The sequence below is a fragment of the Antrostomus carolinensis genome, unplaced genomic scaffold (assembly GCF_000700745.2).
Source record: "Antrostomus carolinensis isolate BGI_N321 unplaced genomic scaffold, ASM70074v2 scaffold2172, whole genome shotgun sequence".
Taxonomy (NCBI): Eukaryota; Metazoa; Chordata; class Aves; order Caprimulgiformes; family Caprimulgidae; genus Antrostomus; species Antrostomus carolinensis.
Genome location: NW_010301462.1, coordinates 147,667 through 165,320, shown reverse-complemented (window position 1 = coordinate 165,320; position 17,654 = coordinate 147,667). Strand labels below are relative to the sequence as shown.

The 17,654-nt window shown below is 38.0% G+C and overlaps 1 protein-coding gene across 2 annotated transcripts in view; it reads left to right on the top strand.

The window, feature by feature from the left end:
* The window catches only part of CASK (calcium/calmodulin dependent serine protein kinase), a 149,938-nt gene that overhangs the window by 6,331 nt on the left and 125,953 nt on the right, over positions 1-17,654 (top strand). The window contains exon 2 of one of the 2 annotated variants that reach the window (XM_010163449.1): positions 16,103-16,208. In XM_010163449.1, the coding sequence (XP_010161751.1) occupies positions 16,132-16,208 (77 nt within the window). In that variant the 5' untranslated portion in view covers positions 16,103-16,131. Of the gene's footprint in view, positions 1-16,102; positions 16,209-17,654 lie in introns of those variants that run through there. The other variant, XM_029083886.1, reaches the window with a different exon arrangement.

Below are 17,654 nucleotides of genomic sequence, written 5' to 3'. Positions count from 1 at the left end.
TATCTGTCATTTTTATCATTACTTGTGATACAGTGGCAATTAACAATTGCATGTTCTGGTGCAAATACTGTCTTACTTTATAGCATCATAAATAGTGAAAATGGCTTATGAAACTTTGCCTGAGTAAGGTAGATTTTCTCCTCTACCAAATCAAATAAGTATTTGAATCCAAGTTACCACCACATAAATGTTTATTACAATATGAATGTGTTACACATCAGTGTTTCCAGATCTGTCCAGGTTATCATCATTGTATTCTCTTTTGACCTTGTACTTCTCTTTGAAAAGCTGTGCTGAACTGGAGCCCGTGTTTCTAGAACAGGGCTGGACAAGTAGGGTTGACATTTTTGGAAAGAAGCTTTTCATCTCTGATGCTGTAGTTTTACAAGAACCTCTTCTTGTGCTGCATAGCAATAGGGCACCTACTATCTCTGTCTCTCAGAAGCTTATGTGTTTGAGGGGGAAACCAGTAAAGAAACAGGTGTGCCCTGTAAATAGAGGATCCTAACATCTAGGATTATTAGATGCCACTTACCATCTGTGCAGTGTGTGGGTGAGTCTCACTGCTTTGCATCTCCTCCCTTTTTCCCCTCAATAAGACCGGCTGATCTGATTTAACAGCTCCTGGCTGCTGAAGGGAGAGAGGAAAGCCCTGTTTCTTCAGCCCAGGTTCCTCTACTGTGCAGTCCTGTCACTTTGTTTGCATTGGCTTTGGTACTTGATTGACTTTTGGACCGATATATTTTAACACAGATGGCTTGCACCCTAAGTCTCTTAGTCTTTACTTTCTTGTTGATTGAAACCTGTTAGGGTTAAAGAAGAATTACCTTGCTAAGGGCAAAGCATAAGTGAGCATAGTTTGAATTTATTCAGCTGGGAGTTTTGATATTGTCTTTAGAGGAAAATATTTCTGTATGTTGTGTGTTAGTCTAGAATACAAGATAATAAACCGGTGTGGGATGCTTAGAGAACAGAAGAGAGGTTCACCTCTTTTAAGGGCTGACAGTGATTGTGTTTAACATAAATACAAACTGGGGTTGAAGTAGGAATTGTAGGAGCATGTCTTGTAAATAGCTGTGGTTGTTACCTCAGTTCCTTCCTGAATAGCCGATAGGCATTGTTTGGTTTTTCTTTTTGCCTTAAATAACAAGCAAGCAGGTTAGTTGGAGAAAGTGTGTGCACAAGGTGACATTAACGAAGGAGAGGAAAAAGCCTCAGAACTTACCAAAGCTGCTACCCTTATCTGTGCTACTGTCCATCTGGTAGGACTGGTCAGCAACTAAATATCAATTAAGGATTTGAGTATATGTGTTCTGTTCTAGATATTGTCTTGACTACCAGGCTTTTCCCTCCATTTTCCTATTTTGCTCATGTGTTTTGTTTGTAGATGTGGAGCTGTCTGTGCGATTGGCCCTTCTTAAGGGCGCTGCCTTGGGATTTGCTTGTTTTGTGTCATCAACCCCTCCCTCCCCCGTCACACAGGCAAAAGAATGATTTACTGGTTTGGGGGAAATTTAAATCGATTTAATTTATTGTCAGTTAACAAACTTACAATTACTGATTCTGGTATTGAAACAATTACATGCACACACACACTTCAGTAAAACACACCTTGCCTTCCCCCTTCCTGGTCTCCATTCCCCCGGCCACAGGTAGCACACAGTCCCTTCGGAGAGGCAGTGGGCGGGCGGGAGATGGGGTCAGCACAGGCTGGTTCCTGCAGCAGTAGCAGCCCCTCTAGAGCTGTACCTCTTGGCCCTGCTTGGGCTCCTCGGCTCCATCCCCTGCTCTCTCCTCCTGTTCCAGCCTGCTCCTTTTTTCTTCTGGCTCCTCACTCCTCCCACTCTGGCCTTCTTGTTCCTTTTATTTCCTCTTGGGTTTTTGGTGTTTACTGCTCTCTCTTAAATACGTTTTCCCAGAGGCTCTATGAAGTCCTCTGGTTCAGAGGTGCCACACGTGGCTGATGGGGATCGACTGTGTCCTGTGGTGGGCCCATTGTGGAGCCAGCTGTTCCCGACACGGGGCAGCCCCTCGTCTCTTCCCACTGAGGCGACCCCCACAGCCCCTTGCTAGATTAGGCATAAAGCCTTGCCATTTATACCTAATACACCACACACCTCATACACCCACACACCAACACGCTTTTTAATGAATTTGTATGAATTTATTCTTCTCTTTCTCTTTTTGGTCTTTGCCAGTCTTGCTTTTTCACTGTCCTATTTGAGGACTTGGTCATTTGCTGTTGTCAGATAATGTTGGGATAAATTTATTACAAGGGAAATACAGTTGGGGTTCATGGAAGGGTACTGTTTTGTTCCTTGTTTATCCCTTTGTGTGTTACAACATAAGCGAAACTCCTACCTTGGTTCTGTAGAATTTAGCAATTTACCCGTTTACAGTATAGTTTGTAACAGCTTTTGAGGAATTATGGGCTGTACTTATTAACAGTTGAAGCTCTTCACAGCTTCAGGGCATGGTAATGAGTTGCAAATGCTGGTCTGAGGACTGAGAACCAAGATATATGTGCCAAGATATGCAGTAATCTTTGGAGGGGAGAAAACATTTTTAATATCTATTCTGGTTTTTAATAAAAATAATTTACATTTTTAAACCTTTTTAGGTCTTCCATGTAGTACCAATTACTGCAAAAAATCGGTTTCTTCAGTGATATAAAAACTAATGGGGAGAGATAGTTTGTTTATAAAATTGGGTATTTTCTGGGTTAGTATTTAGAAATGTTAGGTTGTGTAACAGAGCTTTAGAGCTGGTCATGCTGTGGTGAAAGTTTGTTTGCTGATAGAAAGACAGGTTTATATCCTGAATTAAATCTGTACTCTTGCAGTAATGTGATTTTCCCTCACTCTCAGCACTGTTCTTCACTGTCACCTTTGCCTCTTGCAACCTGATTGCTGGATTTGCCCAAGCTCCTCTGAAGAACGTCATGTCAGATTAAGCTGCTATCCTTTGTTTTCCTGAAATTGTGATTACTCTTCCTAGTAGAAGCCTTGGACCTTCATTTTCTGTACATGCTTAGTTTCCTCAGTTTGTTGGCTGTATTTACGATCCCATGGCCCAAAAAAGAAATTAATACAATTGGTATAGTTCTGAGGTAACTTGTAATGAGTAGGAACTACTAAACTTGTGGGCACTGGCTTTGCTGAGATAATACCAATTTCCGGATTTGTTTCATCTGTCTCAGAACTGATTCTGTCCTTCTGTATCAGCATGAAATTTCTGAGTGGAGCATCACTCCACATTTGCCACACTTAAGTTTTGTAGATGCTGGGTGGTATTTCTGCATAGTTTTGTTTTTTGCTATTCCTGTTATTAATGAGAATCTTTCTTACAGGGAAGGTGAGAGTTCCTTACCAAGTGGACTAGACTCTGACTTAGTATTCCTACGGATTGAATTTTCCACTGCAGTTGTCTGGGGTTGTGAGAGCTTAAGGAATCTTGTTCCTTTCATAATTGGATGGAGTCTGTGTGACTGCAATTCTTGTAATGTGTTAGTAGGAGGTTAATTGGTGTTCACTAAGGTATTTGCACGTAGGAAGAGTTGAACCCATTGAAAAAAAGACCCAGTTCCCAACAGAGTTTAGAAGTTTTAAGGACTACAATGGGGCAGTACTTACTTTTTTTTTTTTTTTTTTTTTATGTGATGTGTGTTGTTACTTGTTTGTGTAAATTATGATCTTGGTAGCTGTCAGTTCTCTGAAGTGGTATGGGGAGGACAAAGGAGCAGTTTTGTTTGTGTAATTTAAGGTGTTCATCCATGTGATTCTGTTTCTGTGATTGAGATCTAAATTGTCATTTTCACTTGGTCTGTAGGCTTTTGCACAAAGGTTAACCCAGAAGAGTGTTCTGAGGTCAGGTGTTTTGCTTTGGTTGTTAGAGTAAAAGAGTTTATCCTGTCCATCTGAACTGTTTCTGACAAGGGCTTTAGTAAATTTTCTTCTTTTTTTTGTGCTTACTGATTATATTATGTGTAAGTAACAGATTTTAATATTAAAATCCTTTTCCAAATTAGAGATGATGAAGCAGAATTCATTGCTGTTAGCAGGCAGCTGGGTTTCTGTCATTTTTATAATGTAAATTTTATCAGTATTTTGGGAACTTGAAGGTAAATTTGCAGTAAAAAAAAAAAAAAAAGCCAGCAAATGAAAGAAAATAGTCTGTAGGAGAAATGGTTGTTACATTTGTGCAGTATTTACTTTTATACTTACGGACAGTAATTTAAGTTCAGTCGATGTTTTCATTAAAATCCATTGGCCATTGTAACTGTCCTCAAAGTTTAATTTAGCATATAATTTCTTAGACTTTTGGTATCAGTATTTTTGCAAAAACTCTTAAAAATGGATTATGACAGATACATTGTTGTCTGCTTTCACCATTCTTTGATTGCAGTATTCGTTGTTGGCAACACATGGCACTGTTGTGTCTATGACTGTTCTTCAGTCTGCAGAAGTGTCACTTGTATAATGTTGCTTGTGGTAACAGAAGACTTAAATGAATTCCAGTTTCATGGTTTTCTGTGGCATTTGGAAAACAAAAATGAAAGATGATGTAATTTAATAAAGCACGTCTCAGGAATGCTGAAAAGTTCAAAGCTTTAGGCTCAAGTTCAATGCACAGGTTCAAAGGTTTAAAAAATGTGTAGAGAGTTTGTTTTTTTTCCTCAACTTAAGAATGTTGTGATGCAGTTTATTCTGTTTTAAAATCCTGCTTACCTAGAAATTACAAATAGGCTTTCCAAACTTACTGTAATATGTGAAAAACATAGAATATATATAAACTGTCTGAATTTCTCTGTGCTCTGAGGCCATTTTATTTCCCTAATTAGTTGCTGAATGAATATTTATGCAACAGACTAATTTAAGCACCCAAATCTTACTTCTCTGTGGTAAATGGAGACTGAGATACTGTAGCTAATGAGGAAAAAGAAGTGAAATAATACAGGTACAGTGGGTTGTGTTAGAAAGCATGTGGATGTGCAAACCATGTTCAGTGTGCTTGTATCTGGCAAGATTTGTCATCTCTAGCTTAGCACCAGTCCAGAACTGACCCTTTGGAGAGTATCAGTCCCATTTTCTCAGCACTCCATTTCTGGAAGTGTTTATTAACCTACACACAGCTTGTGTTTAGCTGGGCTATAGTAAATCCTTAAGAATCAGGGTCACTGTGACTTTCAAGTGACCTTACATGGAGCTAGCTCCCGTCCATTGTGGTTTATTAATTCAGGTATTGACTGGGAGATACTATGCTGTATTATCATGCCCTGAAGCAGCATAACTGTTTTGCATATACTGAATTTAAGCTAATAAATTCTACTAGACCTGAGCTGGCTCTTAATGTTGTTGCAGATGGATATACAACCTGCATAAACAGCTCACGGATTTGCAAATTTGACTTCTTATGTCAAAGTCACAGGTGCATAACTCATCCCCTTCCTATAGTGGTGAGTACACCCCTCCCTGCCTCAGTTTCTTGTCTTCCTCTGCCTACTGCAGTGCTCTGGAAAATGAGAACATGGTTGTGCAGCTTGAGACACACTGAACAGGTTGTTTCACCAGAAGAGATTTGTGAGGGAAGGGAGGTCAGGCTCAGAACTAGCATTTGTGTCCCCCTTCAAGGAAGGGGTGGGGAGTACATCTTGTGCAACTGACTGCGCTTCAGATTATTTTCAGGATCTGGACAATGCTGAGCGCAGCCTGAGTCAGGTGTTGTCATGTTAAGACATGGTTTTGATTCTGTTGTGTAGACAGAAAAGGTGGTCTAAAGAATCTGTGGAATGAGTCAGGGGTCTCTTAATTCATCAGACCTATGTGAGCATTATGTTTTACATTTCCAAATACAACCTTAATAGACAGTATTTGTAAGTGTTTTATGAATACATGGAAGTAGCAACAAATCTAGTTAAAAATTCATTGGTTCTTAGCATGAAATCCTGAAAGTGGTGGTAAAGAATACATTCTGTAGTGGTTTCTTTGATTACTGAACTAAGATATACACATGTGTTTTACAAAACTTGCTTTATAATGTGTCAGTTAACAAAGAAAAGGAAAAAAAAATCATGACTTTTGGTAATAATTGCAAAGAGAAGCATGTGAAGAACTGGAACAAACCAAAAATAACTTTTTTTCTTAGCCTGGGTTACTACTGCTTGGAAGGAGTTTTCTGGTTCCTAAAAAACAAATTTTGTTAAGGTAATTGTACTCCAGTGTTCAAACATCACTCTGCTACAGGATTTCATAGTTGGACAGAATTGGTATCATCCTTAAAAGTTGCCAGATACTTACCTGTTACTCAGGGTGTGTCTCCGCAGTGCACTGTAGATGTTGTTTGTCCTGGAGTTTAGTGTGCTGTGAAGAGAGGTTTTTGTACTCGGGCTGTCTTGACAGTCCATCAGCATATAATGCAGCTTACGCTATTTTACATGAGCAAACCTGCGTGCCACAGCTACTGCAACTAAAATGCTGTCACTTGCTGAGCTATGTGACATTGGAGAATTAATTTCATCTGAGTAGACTGATATTATTAGATCGTATTTTTGATGCTGTTTTTGTCTGGGTTGTCTAGACTTGATATGGGCAAAATAGGCTGTTTCCTTTCTCGCATTAGTGAGCAACTGGTTTTGTATTGGCCATGCAGATCCTGACAGTTCAAGACCAAAGAAACTTTAATCAAAGCAAACAAACAAAGTACGTTTTGTCTGTATGAGAAGCATCTTAAGCAGTCAATTCCCTCTTTTGAGCGCCTTTGGGCACTCTGTTTCTGCCTGTTAATGTTCAACAGCAGCAGTGTTAACAGATTACTTAACCCTTCCTAGATTAGGAGTTAGAGACAGTTTGTCTAGACTAGCTGAATCTGTTATGAATAGATTTCCTTGGTGTCTTTCAAATTCCAGGCTTTTTACTGTAAAGTTGTGGGGTGGTTTCACTTGGCTAGTACTTGGCTTAGCAGCCAAACACAGCCTCTCGCTCATTCCCCACCCCGCCCTGCCCAGGGGATAGGGGAGACAATTGGAGGGGTAAGGAGACTCGTAGGTTGAGATAAGAATAATTTAATAATTGAAATAAAATAAAACTTAAATCATAATTATATTAAAATAATAATGATAGTAAGAAGATATGCAAATGTGTGACACACAGTGCAATTGCTCACCACCTGCCAACCAACCCCAGCCTGTTCTCGGATAACGATCCCAGAGGATCAGCAATCCCAAAACTGCAGTCCAGGAAGAGCGAGAGCCTGAGCGAAAGGGGGAGGGGGTCCTGGAGATAGTGAGAGTGAGTCCCCACAAGAGAGAAACCCTCATTAATATACTGAACATGACATTGTATGATACAGAATATCCCATTGGCATATCTGAATGCCAGTCTAGGTTATTAATTTAAATATTCATTGTGACCCCTCCCTTAGACCTTGTACTTGTAGACTAGCAAAACACGAAGTCCTTCACTTCCAGGGACAGCTGAAAACATTGGTGGGTTATCAGTGTATTTTCTAATAACAAATCCCATTCTGAAACCAAAACACAACACTATTCTAGCTGCTAAAGAGAAACCTAGCTCTGTCTCAGCTAAAAACAAGGATAAATTGAGTTTCTTTGTTAGTAGCAGAAAGTATATTTCCTTGTCATTATGTTCAGGTGAAGGCTAAGCCACAAAAGAAAAGACATTTCAAACAAAGACAAAACTGCAAATGTTAGAATGATCAGTGATCAGCAACAGAAATAACTTTTAATTTTTCAGAATCGAATAACATACTTTTCTTGATAATGTTCCATTGCCTTTGGGGGCACTTACTTGATGGAATGTCATTATATTTTAGTACATGAGTACTAAAAACTCATTTAAAGGACAGCAAAGACTAACTTCTAGTTAACCATAGCCTAAGTAAATTTTGGCCAAAATATTAAAGAGGTTTCAAGTTAGGTGTAAAAATTTTCTGCCAATCTGAATTTAACGTTGATAGTTACGCTCTTTGGCACATTCTGACATACACATTACCTGCATTGCCCTGGCCAAAGACTGAAGAGGAAACATAAACACACACATACATGCAGCAAAAAAAAAATCCCTAGAAACAAATAAACAAAAAAAAAACCCCACCCTATGTGATTAGCCTTTAAAAAGAGAAATGCCTGTGATTTAAACTGAACTACTGCAGGTTCTAGCTTTCTAAAGCTTTTTGCTGGACTTCAAAGCAATAAACATACAGCTCTGTTATAGTTTTGTGGATTAAACAAAGAACTTCTGGCTTACACGAGCAAACTCTTGTTTAAATGTATTTTAGTTGTAATAGAATTATTGTAATAGAATCGATGTGTATATTGTGGTAGATTACTGGTGTGGTCATCAGCTCTGAATGGCTCGTTAAGCGTAGAGGAGAGAATGGTCTTCCACAGAACCTGGATAAAAGGGTGCTTAGCCCTGTACCTACCCTAATTATTTTAAGGTGGCATAATTTTGTTGTTGTTGTTGTTGTTGTTAGGTCTGAACTGTAATCATCATTAATCAGATCAATGATATAAAACTGGCCAAACGTAAAGCTCCGCGGCTAAATAAATGCAGCCACCTTTTGTATTCAGTTGCTGACCACGGATCAGAGCAAAGTAGGCGCTGTGCTGCCACCTAGTGAGAGATCTCCAGGTTTGCACCTTGACTTGGAATTGCATAAACATAGGAAATTACAGAGAGAACCCAAATAGGACCTGACTTAGAAGTTCATTTTTCAATTTTAATTTGCGTTCAAACTAAGTATACAAAAGTATAAAGCTACTGCGAATTAGCATTTCCTGACTATACTGTGAAATCTAGTGTTCTTGGTTTTCTGTCTTCTTTAGTCTTTGGGAGGAGGACGGTAATGTTATAAACAGTTGTGATTTGAGATATCGTCAAACGTTTTAAGCCAGTCCTGCTGCTGAGATGAGCAATGCTGCTGTAATCTGGCCATTTGTTTCTATTGTTGTGCTCTCAACACAATTGTGCTCGTAAGTGTTTGTGCAGATACCCAGCACAGCCAGAACTGGTTGAAAAGTAGCAGTAGGGGGAGAGGAAAAAAGGCTGTTTGCAGTTGGATCGATTCCTTGATTCTGTTTATAGTGTAGTTGCACAAGCAGTTGCACTAGCATGGAAGGGAGAGATGGCGCAGAAGGGAGTTGACAGAAGAGGCATCAATTGCTGCTTTTAATGGGACTGCTACTTTTTAAGTGTTTTATCAGTTTGCACTACAAAAAATAAATCTGTATAACTTTATGAAATTTTGACCTTCCAGTAATTTCAGACGACCGCTATGACCTTACAGCTGAGCATTTTGCTAGTTCAGTGCTCCAGCCAGCATGTAGCATTCTTTTACCAAATACACACCTTATGTCTAATTGGTTTTCTATATATATTTTTTTTAAAGAAGTTTCACAGCATATTCTGAGGGATGAGCTGCTGCACATGCCCTTCCGATTCCCTCTGTTAAAGAATTCATTGTATCACAAAGTGTTGAAAATTGTGGTTTGCAGAGTAACAACATGTGGTCTATGAGACCCGCCTGGACGCCTTCCTGTGTAAAATTGTTTAGGTTCCTGCTTCGGCAGGGGGATTGGACTAGATGATCTTTCGAGGTCCCTTCCAATCCCCAACATTCTGTGATTCTGTGATTCCGTGTGATTTAATATAATAATGGTTATCAGTAGTGAACCCACAATCATAATTTTATTGATCATGGCTTGAGAGTCAATGACTATTTTCAATTTCCTTTCATTAATTATTGAAAACAGAGCAATGTGAGAAGAAAAAGAAAAGTGTTTCACATTTTACAGCAAAGGTTCCAAAATGTCTTCAACAGCAGCTCCATTTCTGTTTGGAAGTCCAAACTGGTGACAGACAGAACCCTCTTTATTCCTTTTTAAATTAATTTATGGAGTTTATAACACTACTACTGATTATTGTGTCCCTGCTTGTGAAACACTTTTGAGAGTGCTACTTTGCAGCAGGGAGAACTAACAACAGTGTTTTGAAATACAGATTGTGCATCTAAAAAAAAAAAATAATGCAGGAAGTGTTGGTCTCGCTGAACCTGCTGTTGAGTATAAACTGAGAGGACACAGAATGTAAAAAAAATTAGAGGAGAGATGTGGGCTTATCCAACCTTTGTTCCTGCTTGAGAAAGATTAGATTTGAGGGTTTGGGTTTTTTTCCATCATGGTGAAAATGAAATTAAATTATTTTGTTTTAATTATCTGCAATAGGGAGCTGTTAATATTCTTTCAGACATTTTTAAACATTTTTATTAGTTCAAGTTGATTCATTACCCAAAATACATGATCTTATTTATGAAACATTACTTATTTGTATGCCAGTAAAAGTGAGGAAATGGGTAAAAGTGGGGAGGGTTTGCTTTCATGGAAATAACCATCAGATATGTTATTGTGGACAAGTCTGGTGGATGTATCAGAAGTCATGAGAGAAAAGGAAAGGAAACTGGTTTTTCACATCTGATTTCATGTTCTTCATAGCTGATGGAGTATAAACTAAGGAAGGAGAATTGCCTCTTAAATCTTTCATGACACCGAACTCCAGCTAAAAAGCTATTAACATGTTTATATTTATTTCCAAACACTGAGAAAGAATAGAGTAGAAAATGGAAGTTATTCAGTATTAGCTGTAACTGCATTTTGTTTTTCTTTCTTCATGTCATCATTTTGTTTCCAAGTGCTACAGTAGCATTGAAACAAAAGATACTGACTGGAGATGGATTATCTCACATTGTCGTTGTAGTTTTTGATTACCATAGTGTTTTTATTAAGGGCCATTCACAAGCTATGTGCATTTGTTTCTTTTTGGTGTATATGTTAAGCATGTTTGTTAAGGTACAGATTGATTATACAATAAAAGATTTGGTGATGACAGAGACACTTTGCAGAGAAGAGTGTGTACTTGTGCTTGTACTTGTGTTTTGCAACATCCTCAGCAGCTCTGACTGCTTTCTTATTTGCTCTCTCCTGCCATGTTCCTTCCTTTCTTTTAAGCCAGCTTCTATAGTTGAGATTCCTCACAGAGCTATTTCACATGCTAAGACTGCATCACACAGAGCCAGTGGGGAAAAAATGAATGTTTTTTTACTGAGGTGCCACTGAAATGATTTGGTGTGTGGTGTGACAAGCTCCAGGCTGCTGCACAGTGGAACAGAGAGCAAGAATGTTTGTGGGATGAAGGGGGAATCAGCGAGCAGTTAAATCAGCTTGGCTACCACGGAACTTCAGCCACCCCAAAGTGCATGAGAGGGGAGGCAGGAAAGCGTTTACTACTTGTTGAGGCAAGGAGTCATTAACTGGTCAGATATATCTGTGTGATGAGGAGTCGGTCACATATCCCAGGAAGGCAGGCAGTGCAGTTCTGATTAAGAGAAGGAGGAATACTCTCTTGTAGAAGAAAAAAATAAAAAAAATCCTTGGGACAGAAACATCACTGTGGTTCTGTAGCGTAGGAGATTCATTGCCAATGCCAGTATAGGATGTTCCCACCTCCAGCTGCTCATTCCTGTTGCAGTGTGTTGACTGTGCTGAGAGCTTTTATGACTTCCTTGCTACATTATTACCATAATAAAGCCTAAAAGTAATTTTAACAGAGGAGCAAGAATGAGCAAGCAGAGAAGGGGTAGGGAAACTTTTTAAGCTAATATTGCCCTGGAAGTTCACCTGGTTTTGGAAGCATGAGCTCCGGTACAGTATGATTGGTAAAACTGGAGTTTGCTGTTGTGCAGGATATGTGATGTGCTTGTTACGTGCTGTCTGGAGGCAGAGGTGTATAGTGGAGTGCTCAGCTTGGAGGTAGTCACTTCCTCTGGAGCACCTTGAAGCGTGGTGTCTAGTGCAGTCTTGGCTACTAGAAAATGGAGCATTCCTGTATTAAATGTAAGTGGGAAGTTTTTGGTAATGGGGAGCTGCAGGGGTGGCTTCCGTGGGAAGAGGCTCAGGTCTACCCTGTGCTAGACACAGCTCCAGACGGCTCCCATGGACCAAAGCTGAACCTATCAGACATGTGTTTGACACTTCTGTGGAAATGTATTTTGGGAAGGGTAGGGAACGCTGGTGCAAGGTGTAGGGAGTGTGGAACAAAAGAGAGAATACCAAGATCAGGGAAGGAGGAGATTCAACACGGCAGAGCAGATATCCCCTGCAGCCCCGGAGATCCCATGCTGGTGCAGCAGAAAGGTGTGAGAAGAAAGGAGCAGCAAAGCGAAACCACTGTGTACTGAGCACAACCCCCAGTGCCACTCAGAATTGAGGGGTAGAGGAGTCTGGAGTGAAGAAGTGAAGTTGAACCTGGGAACAAGGGGAGAAAATTTTTTGGTTTAATGTTTATCTTTTTTATTACCTGTACCTAAATCAATAAGTATTTATTTTAATTGGCAATAAATTAAGTTATTTTTGTCAAGCAAGGCTGTTTTGCCCACAATAATAACTGGTAAGCAATCTCCCTGCCTTTATCTCAACCCATGAGTTTTTTTGTTCCTGTTCTTTGTATTTTCTACCCTCTGCCCTGCTGAGAGCAGAGAGTGAGCAAGAGCTGGAGTGGAAGTTTAGCAGCTAGCCAAGGCTAATCCACAAGACAAAAACCAATGTATTTGTAGAGTGAAACAGTTGGTGCTGAGCTCTCAGTGTCTGCCTTATACATATACTAGTGGCCTGTTGAAGACTGGAGTGCATCAGGTACATTTCTGAAGCACATCATTCAGTTTAGTTGTATCTGGAAGAATTCCAGTTGGAGTGGTCAGCAGTTTCTCCATGATGCACACCAAAGGATGGTAGGTGAGAATGACACAACCAAATGAAAAAAAGCTTTTTTTGAGTTCCTTTTCAAATGTAGTACTGTCACATCCATTTAATTATATATAGTCACATTTTCAATATACAGCATACATAGAAGCATTTTAAATGAGAAGTTTACTACTGATGTAGATGCTTCTTTTAAATACTGTCATACCTAAGATGTGGCTGGAGAAATAATCCTTTAAAGGAGTGAATGTGGAAAATCAGAATGCTGTATTTTTAAAAATGACATATGTCTTCCATCTTGCTAAGAAACTTGATGCCATCCTTCCTGAAAAAAGATGTGGCTGCTACAGTCTGTGAATGTCACTTATATTATAATGATGCTATAATGTTTATTATATTTATTATATTATAATGGTGCTATAATTCATGTTGCTAGAGAGCATCTAATTCTTACATATTGTAGGATACCATGAGCGTACTTTCAAAATATGTTCGGTATGTTTGAGATGTTTTAAAACTTTGGGTATCAGATTTTGAAAGGAAATTAGGTGTTTGCCGTAATTGTCAGAGATGCATAGGATATTAGGTAGTTAACTCCCATGGAAATTTGAAGTGATGGTCACGCTTTGTATTTTCTATTGAAGACTGACATATCTTTCTTTATGATTATTTAGAACAGTTATCTTTCAGTGTTGCTATCCAAACATAAGGCTACATTTTCTCTGTGTCATTATTATCACTGGGAATTCCCTTTTCCATCTTAGAACTTTTCTATTTGTTACAGAAGTCTGAACTTTCATGCCATTCTAACAGCTTCAGTGACTCTCTCTACGTTATTGGCCAGGTATAAAATGGAAACTTGAAGGTGTTTCCAGTTGCTAAAAAAACAAAACAAACAAAAAAAACACCTGCCAAACTTCAAAGTTTTGTAAACAGACTGAAATTCTGGAACATTTATTGGTAACAATAGTGTAAAATTACAGCTTTTAAATGCTTTTAAAATTATGGTGTAGAGTATCAGACTGTGTGCTAAGCAAGGTAAATGAAACACCACATCTTTCTCCGTGTTTCTGGTTGTGTAACAATACCTTTCATGCAGTTGGTAGAAAAACTTGTAAAGCTTGTGCTTTTAAACTTTGCTGTTCTATTTATTATCGCTGTTGTCATTAATGTTTGATTTTGAAAGAACTGCTGACAGAGAAGGCTTAAAGAATGGACCAGAAAGTAATTTTTTCAGCCATATCAAGAAGAGCAGAATGAATAGATGAAGTGTTCAAAAAGGATTGAAATAAAAATAGTCCAGCAATTAAAAGATGACAGTTTGGTTTTGATTCTAAGACCTTGTCTTGCCTTAGGGTATTTTCTTTTAGCTAAATTTTGTTTACTAGTGAAGGTGACTGTTGTAAATGAGAAGTACCTAACCATTACTAAATGGTACATGTTACCTCTTGCTGCTTAAAGCCGGCTTACTCCACTGGCAGATTCTGGAGTTGTCCTGAAGCTTTCTTAGGTGTTTGGAATATGAAAGGCTTATTTTGATAAGGTACATGCAGGACCTTTTTTGCCCTGTGACTTTGTTGCATTAATGTGATATGTACTCATCTGTCTCTTTTTGCCTAGTTTTCTTCTTCCTTAACAGGTCTACTGTTAAATAAGTCCCTGCAGTTTTTATCATAGGACTCTGTTCTGCTCTTAGCCATAAGATGCCTTAGTCATACAAAGCCTTGTTCTGCAACTTCTGTTCATTTGTTTTCCTGATTGGAGGTTTTATTTTGCACTTTCTGTTTCTCCTTCCTCTGCTGCTCATGCTCAGTCTGTGCGCAAATGTTTCATTCGTGCAATATTACACAAAGGAACAAGGTTCTACTTCCCTTCAAAATATAAATAAAGCCCACAGTAAACTGATAAAGTAAGCATCCAAAATAAACTATTTTAAACACTTTTTTTTACCTGTATATAAAGCAGAACTTTTCTGCAGTTTCCTATTGGATTTTCACTTTGCTTTCTGTAGGCGTCGGATACCATGGTGAAGTGTGTTCATCTCGCTGCTTGTATATTTGAATGCTGTTGATTCATGTTAGAAATGTAATAGGGCACATATGGAAAAACGCATTTTAAATTTCTTTCTAGTGTAGTACAACAATATGGTAAGCATTCTCAAACCAAGAAACTTATTTATGTTTTCCCATAAATACATATGTAGGTCATTCTTGAACAATGAACAATTGTATGGAGAGAGAATAGAAAAGTAAACTTTCATAATACAGACTGGTATTTTCCTCTCTTTTCAAATGATCATCAAGGCTATTTATTCAGGATTTTGCTATTTTTCTGGAATATGAATAGTAAGTTAAAAGAAAAAAAAAAGTTTAAGGATGATTAAATAACAAAAATACCAATTAGTTTCAACAAAGAAGAAAGAAAATTAATTCAGTGCATTTGGTTTTTTGCATTTCTGTACTAGCAGAAGGACTATTTGTGATCAGAAAAAGTTTGGTTGTTTGGTTAAAAAAAAAATCACTCAAGCTTTGAGAGATGTCACAGTGGTTTCTGCTCTTTCTTTATTCACAACTGTGTCTGCTTTTTCTCCCTCTAGAACAGAGATGCAAGCTAATATATGCTGGTAAAAATTTATACCATTGTCATTTCGTATATTGTCAGGTTTTTTTAAAAAAATAATGACTATTAAAGAAGTAAACTGCAAGAAATTTTAAATATCAGATAAAAACTTATTTACTTATGAGGGTGATCAGATATTGGTATAAGTTTCCTGGCCTGGTTGTAGTGTCTTCATTCTTGGAGATGTTCAGAACCCAACTGGATCTGGTCCTGGGCAACCTGCTCTAGTTGACCTTGCTTTGAGCAGAGGGATTGGACTGGAGACCTCCAGATTTTGATACTCCTGTAGTGTGGCAAAAGAACCTATCTTCTGTATTTGGAGATAATTTCACAGTGATGTTGGATATTTAGGATTAAAATCTTGGTGTAATCTGCATATGTGCATTAAAGAAACTTATTACCATACAGTTCTATGTGCGTATGACTAAGGAGATCTTTTATTAATAGGTCAAATCAAGAAAGCCTACTAAGATTTGTGTGTTTATATTTTGAGATCTATGTGAGTTTTTTAACTTAATTTCACACTTAAGTTCTGAAGGAGAATAATTAAATATTATCTCATCAGTATTCTTTAGAAAGATTAAAGAACTTAGAAATTTCAGATGTGTATGTGTTTCCAAACATTGTGTTCTCATCGTTTTCAAATATTTGGGGCTTTTTATTCAACAGCGTGGTTATCTAGCTAATACACTACCTTAATATCTTCCACAGATCTGAAGAGGGAAGCCAGTATTTGTCACATGCTGAAGCATCCTCACATTGTTGAACTATTGGAGACATACAGCTCAGATGGAATGCTTTATATGGTCTTTGAATTGTAAGTTTCAAGTTTCTCTCTTTGACTTTACCTTTGTTTGCTGTCATTTGCTAAATAAAATCCTAAAAGTGTGTCTGCTTCCACCTGCTTGTTTTGTAGCTCAGAAGTCTTGAGTGCTATGAAAATATTTATTTCTGGCAAGTACAGGTTGTCCCACATAAAAAAACGTTGTCACACTGGTGAAGTGGCTGACATCAGGCTGATTATTTATAGCATGCTTTCTAAGGGCAGACATTCTGTTCATTGATGGCTGCTGTGTCCCTAATAGGGTACATGAGAAAAAGTTTAAACTCTGCTGGTAGTCATCATCTTTGGGTAACTGATGGTATTCTATTCCAGTTGTGAATGTTGTTTGGTTTTTTTTCCAAACTATTGTTTCTTTAGCACTGCTTTTCATTCACTAGATAAGATAGTAAAGCTGATTGGAGCATTTAAGTATTCTTGTAAATCAATATACCTGTTCACATCATATGAAGAGAGGTATTTGTCTAAAAGATACATGTTTTGGAAGCTTGAACATAAAAGCTTAGTTACCCTTGGCATATGGAAGGATGAACAAAACATGACTTTTCAGCAGTGTAGAGCTATTCTTAATTGACAACGAGAAACAAGAGGGTGGGCAGCCCCTAAATCGCCATATTCCTTCTTTGAGGAGAAAATTATTAGCCCTTCTTGGGTTAGGTTTTAGCTGACTAAGAAGGACAAAAACAGACATGCAGAATGCTAATTTGTGTATCTTCCATATTTGATCTTCCTTCTCTTTTCTGTACCTACCAGCTTTTCTTTTTGTGTTCCCCATGTATGCATTCCTGGTGTGTCTGGGCTATGTGTTTATACGCCTTTAATTTCTCTGATCTTCCTGCATTATGTTTTCTGATGCATTTGACCTGCTTGTGTTGGAGCAAACCACATCATGCCAGTGTGTTAGGTGAAATTGACATGTCCACTACAGCCAAGAATTTTACTTGAGATACACACTTAAAAAGTAATTGTCAGGCATTGGTTTTACCATTGAGGTAGAGAAAAACTTAGGTAGTTACAGAAAAAAAAAAAAGATGCAAAGCTGAAAATTGTTCCTTGAAAGTCTTTAGTTTTGTTTTGTTTTTTTCTAAAGAGGAGTTTATAAATGTACATTTGTTTGAAATAACTGTTTTATGCTTTCCTTTCTGTAAGTTTTGATTCAATACTAACTTTATTTTTTATTTTGTAAATCCCAAAGCATGGACCAAGGGATTTTAATTATCCTATTATGAAATAATTGTGTATGCCTTGGGGAGACATACTATGATAATTAACAAGATTTTGAAATGGAAAAAAGGTTTTGCTTCTATTTTTACCATGCCAGTAGCTCAGAAATATGAGACAAAAGCACTGATTTTTTTTTTTAGTGGCAAGCCTATTATCGTTTATGTTTGTATACATAAAAAGTAAGTCTGAACAGTTAGT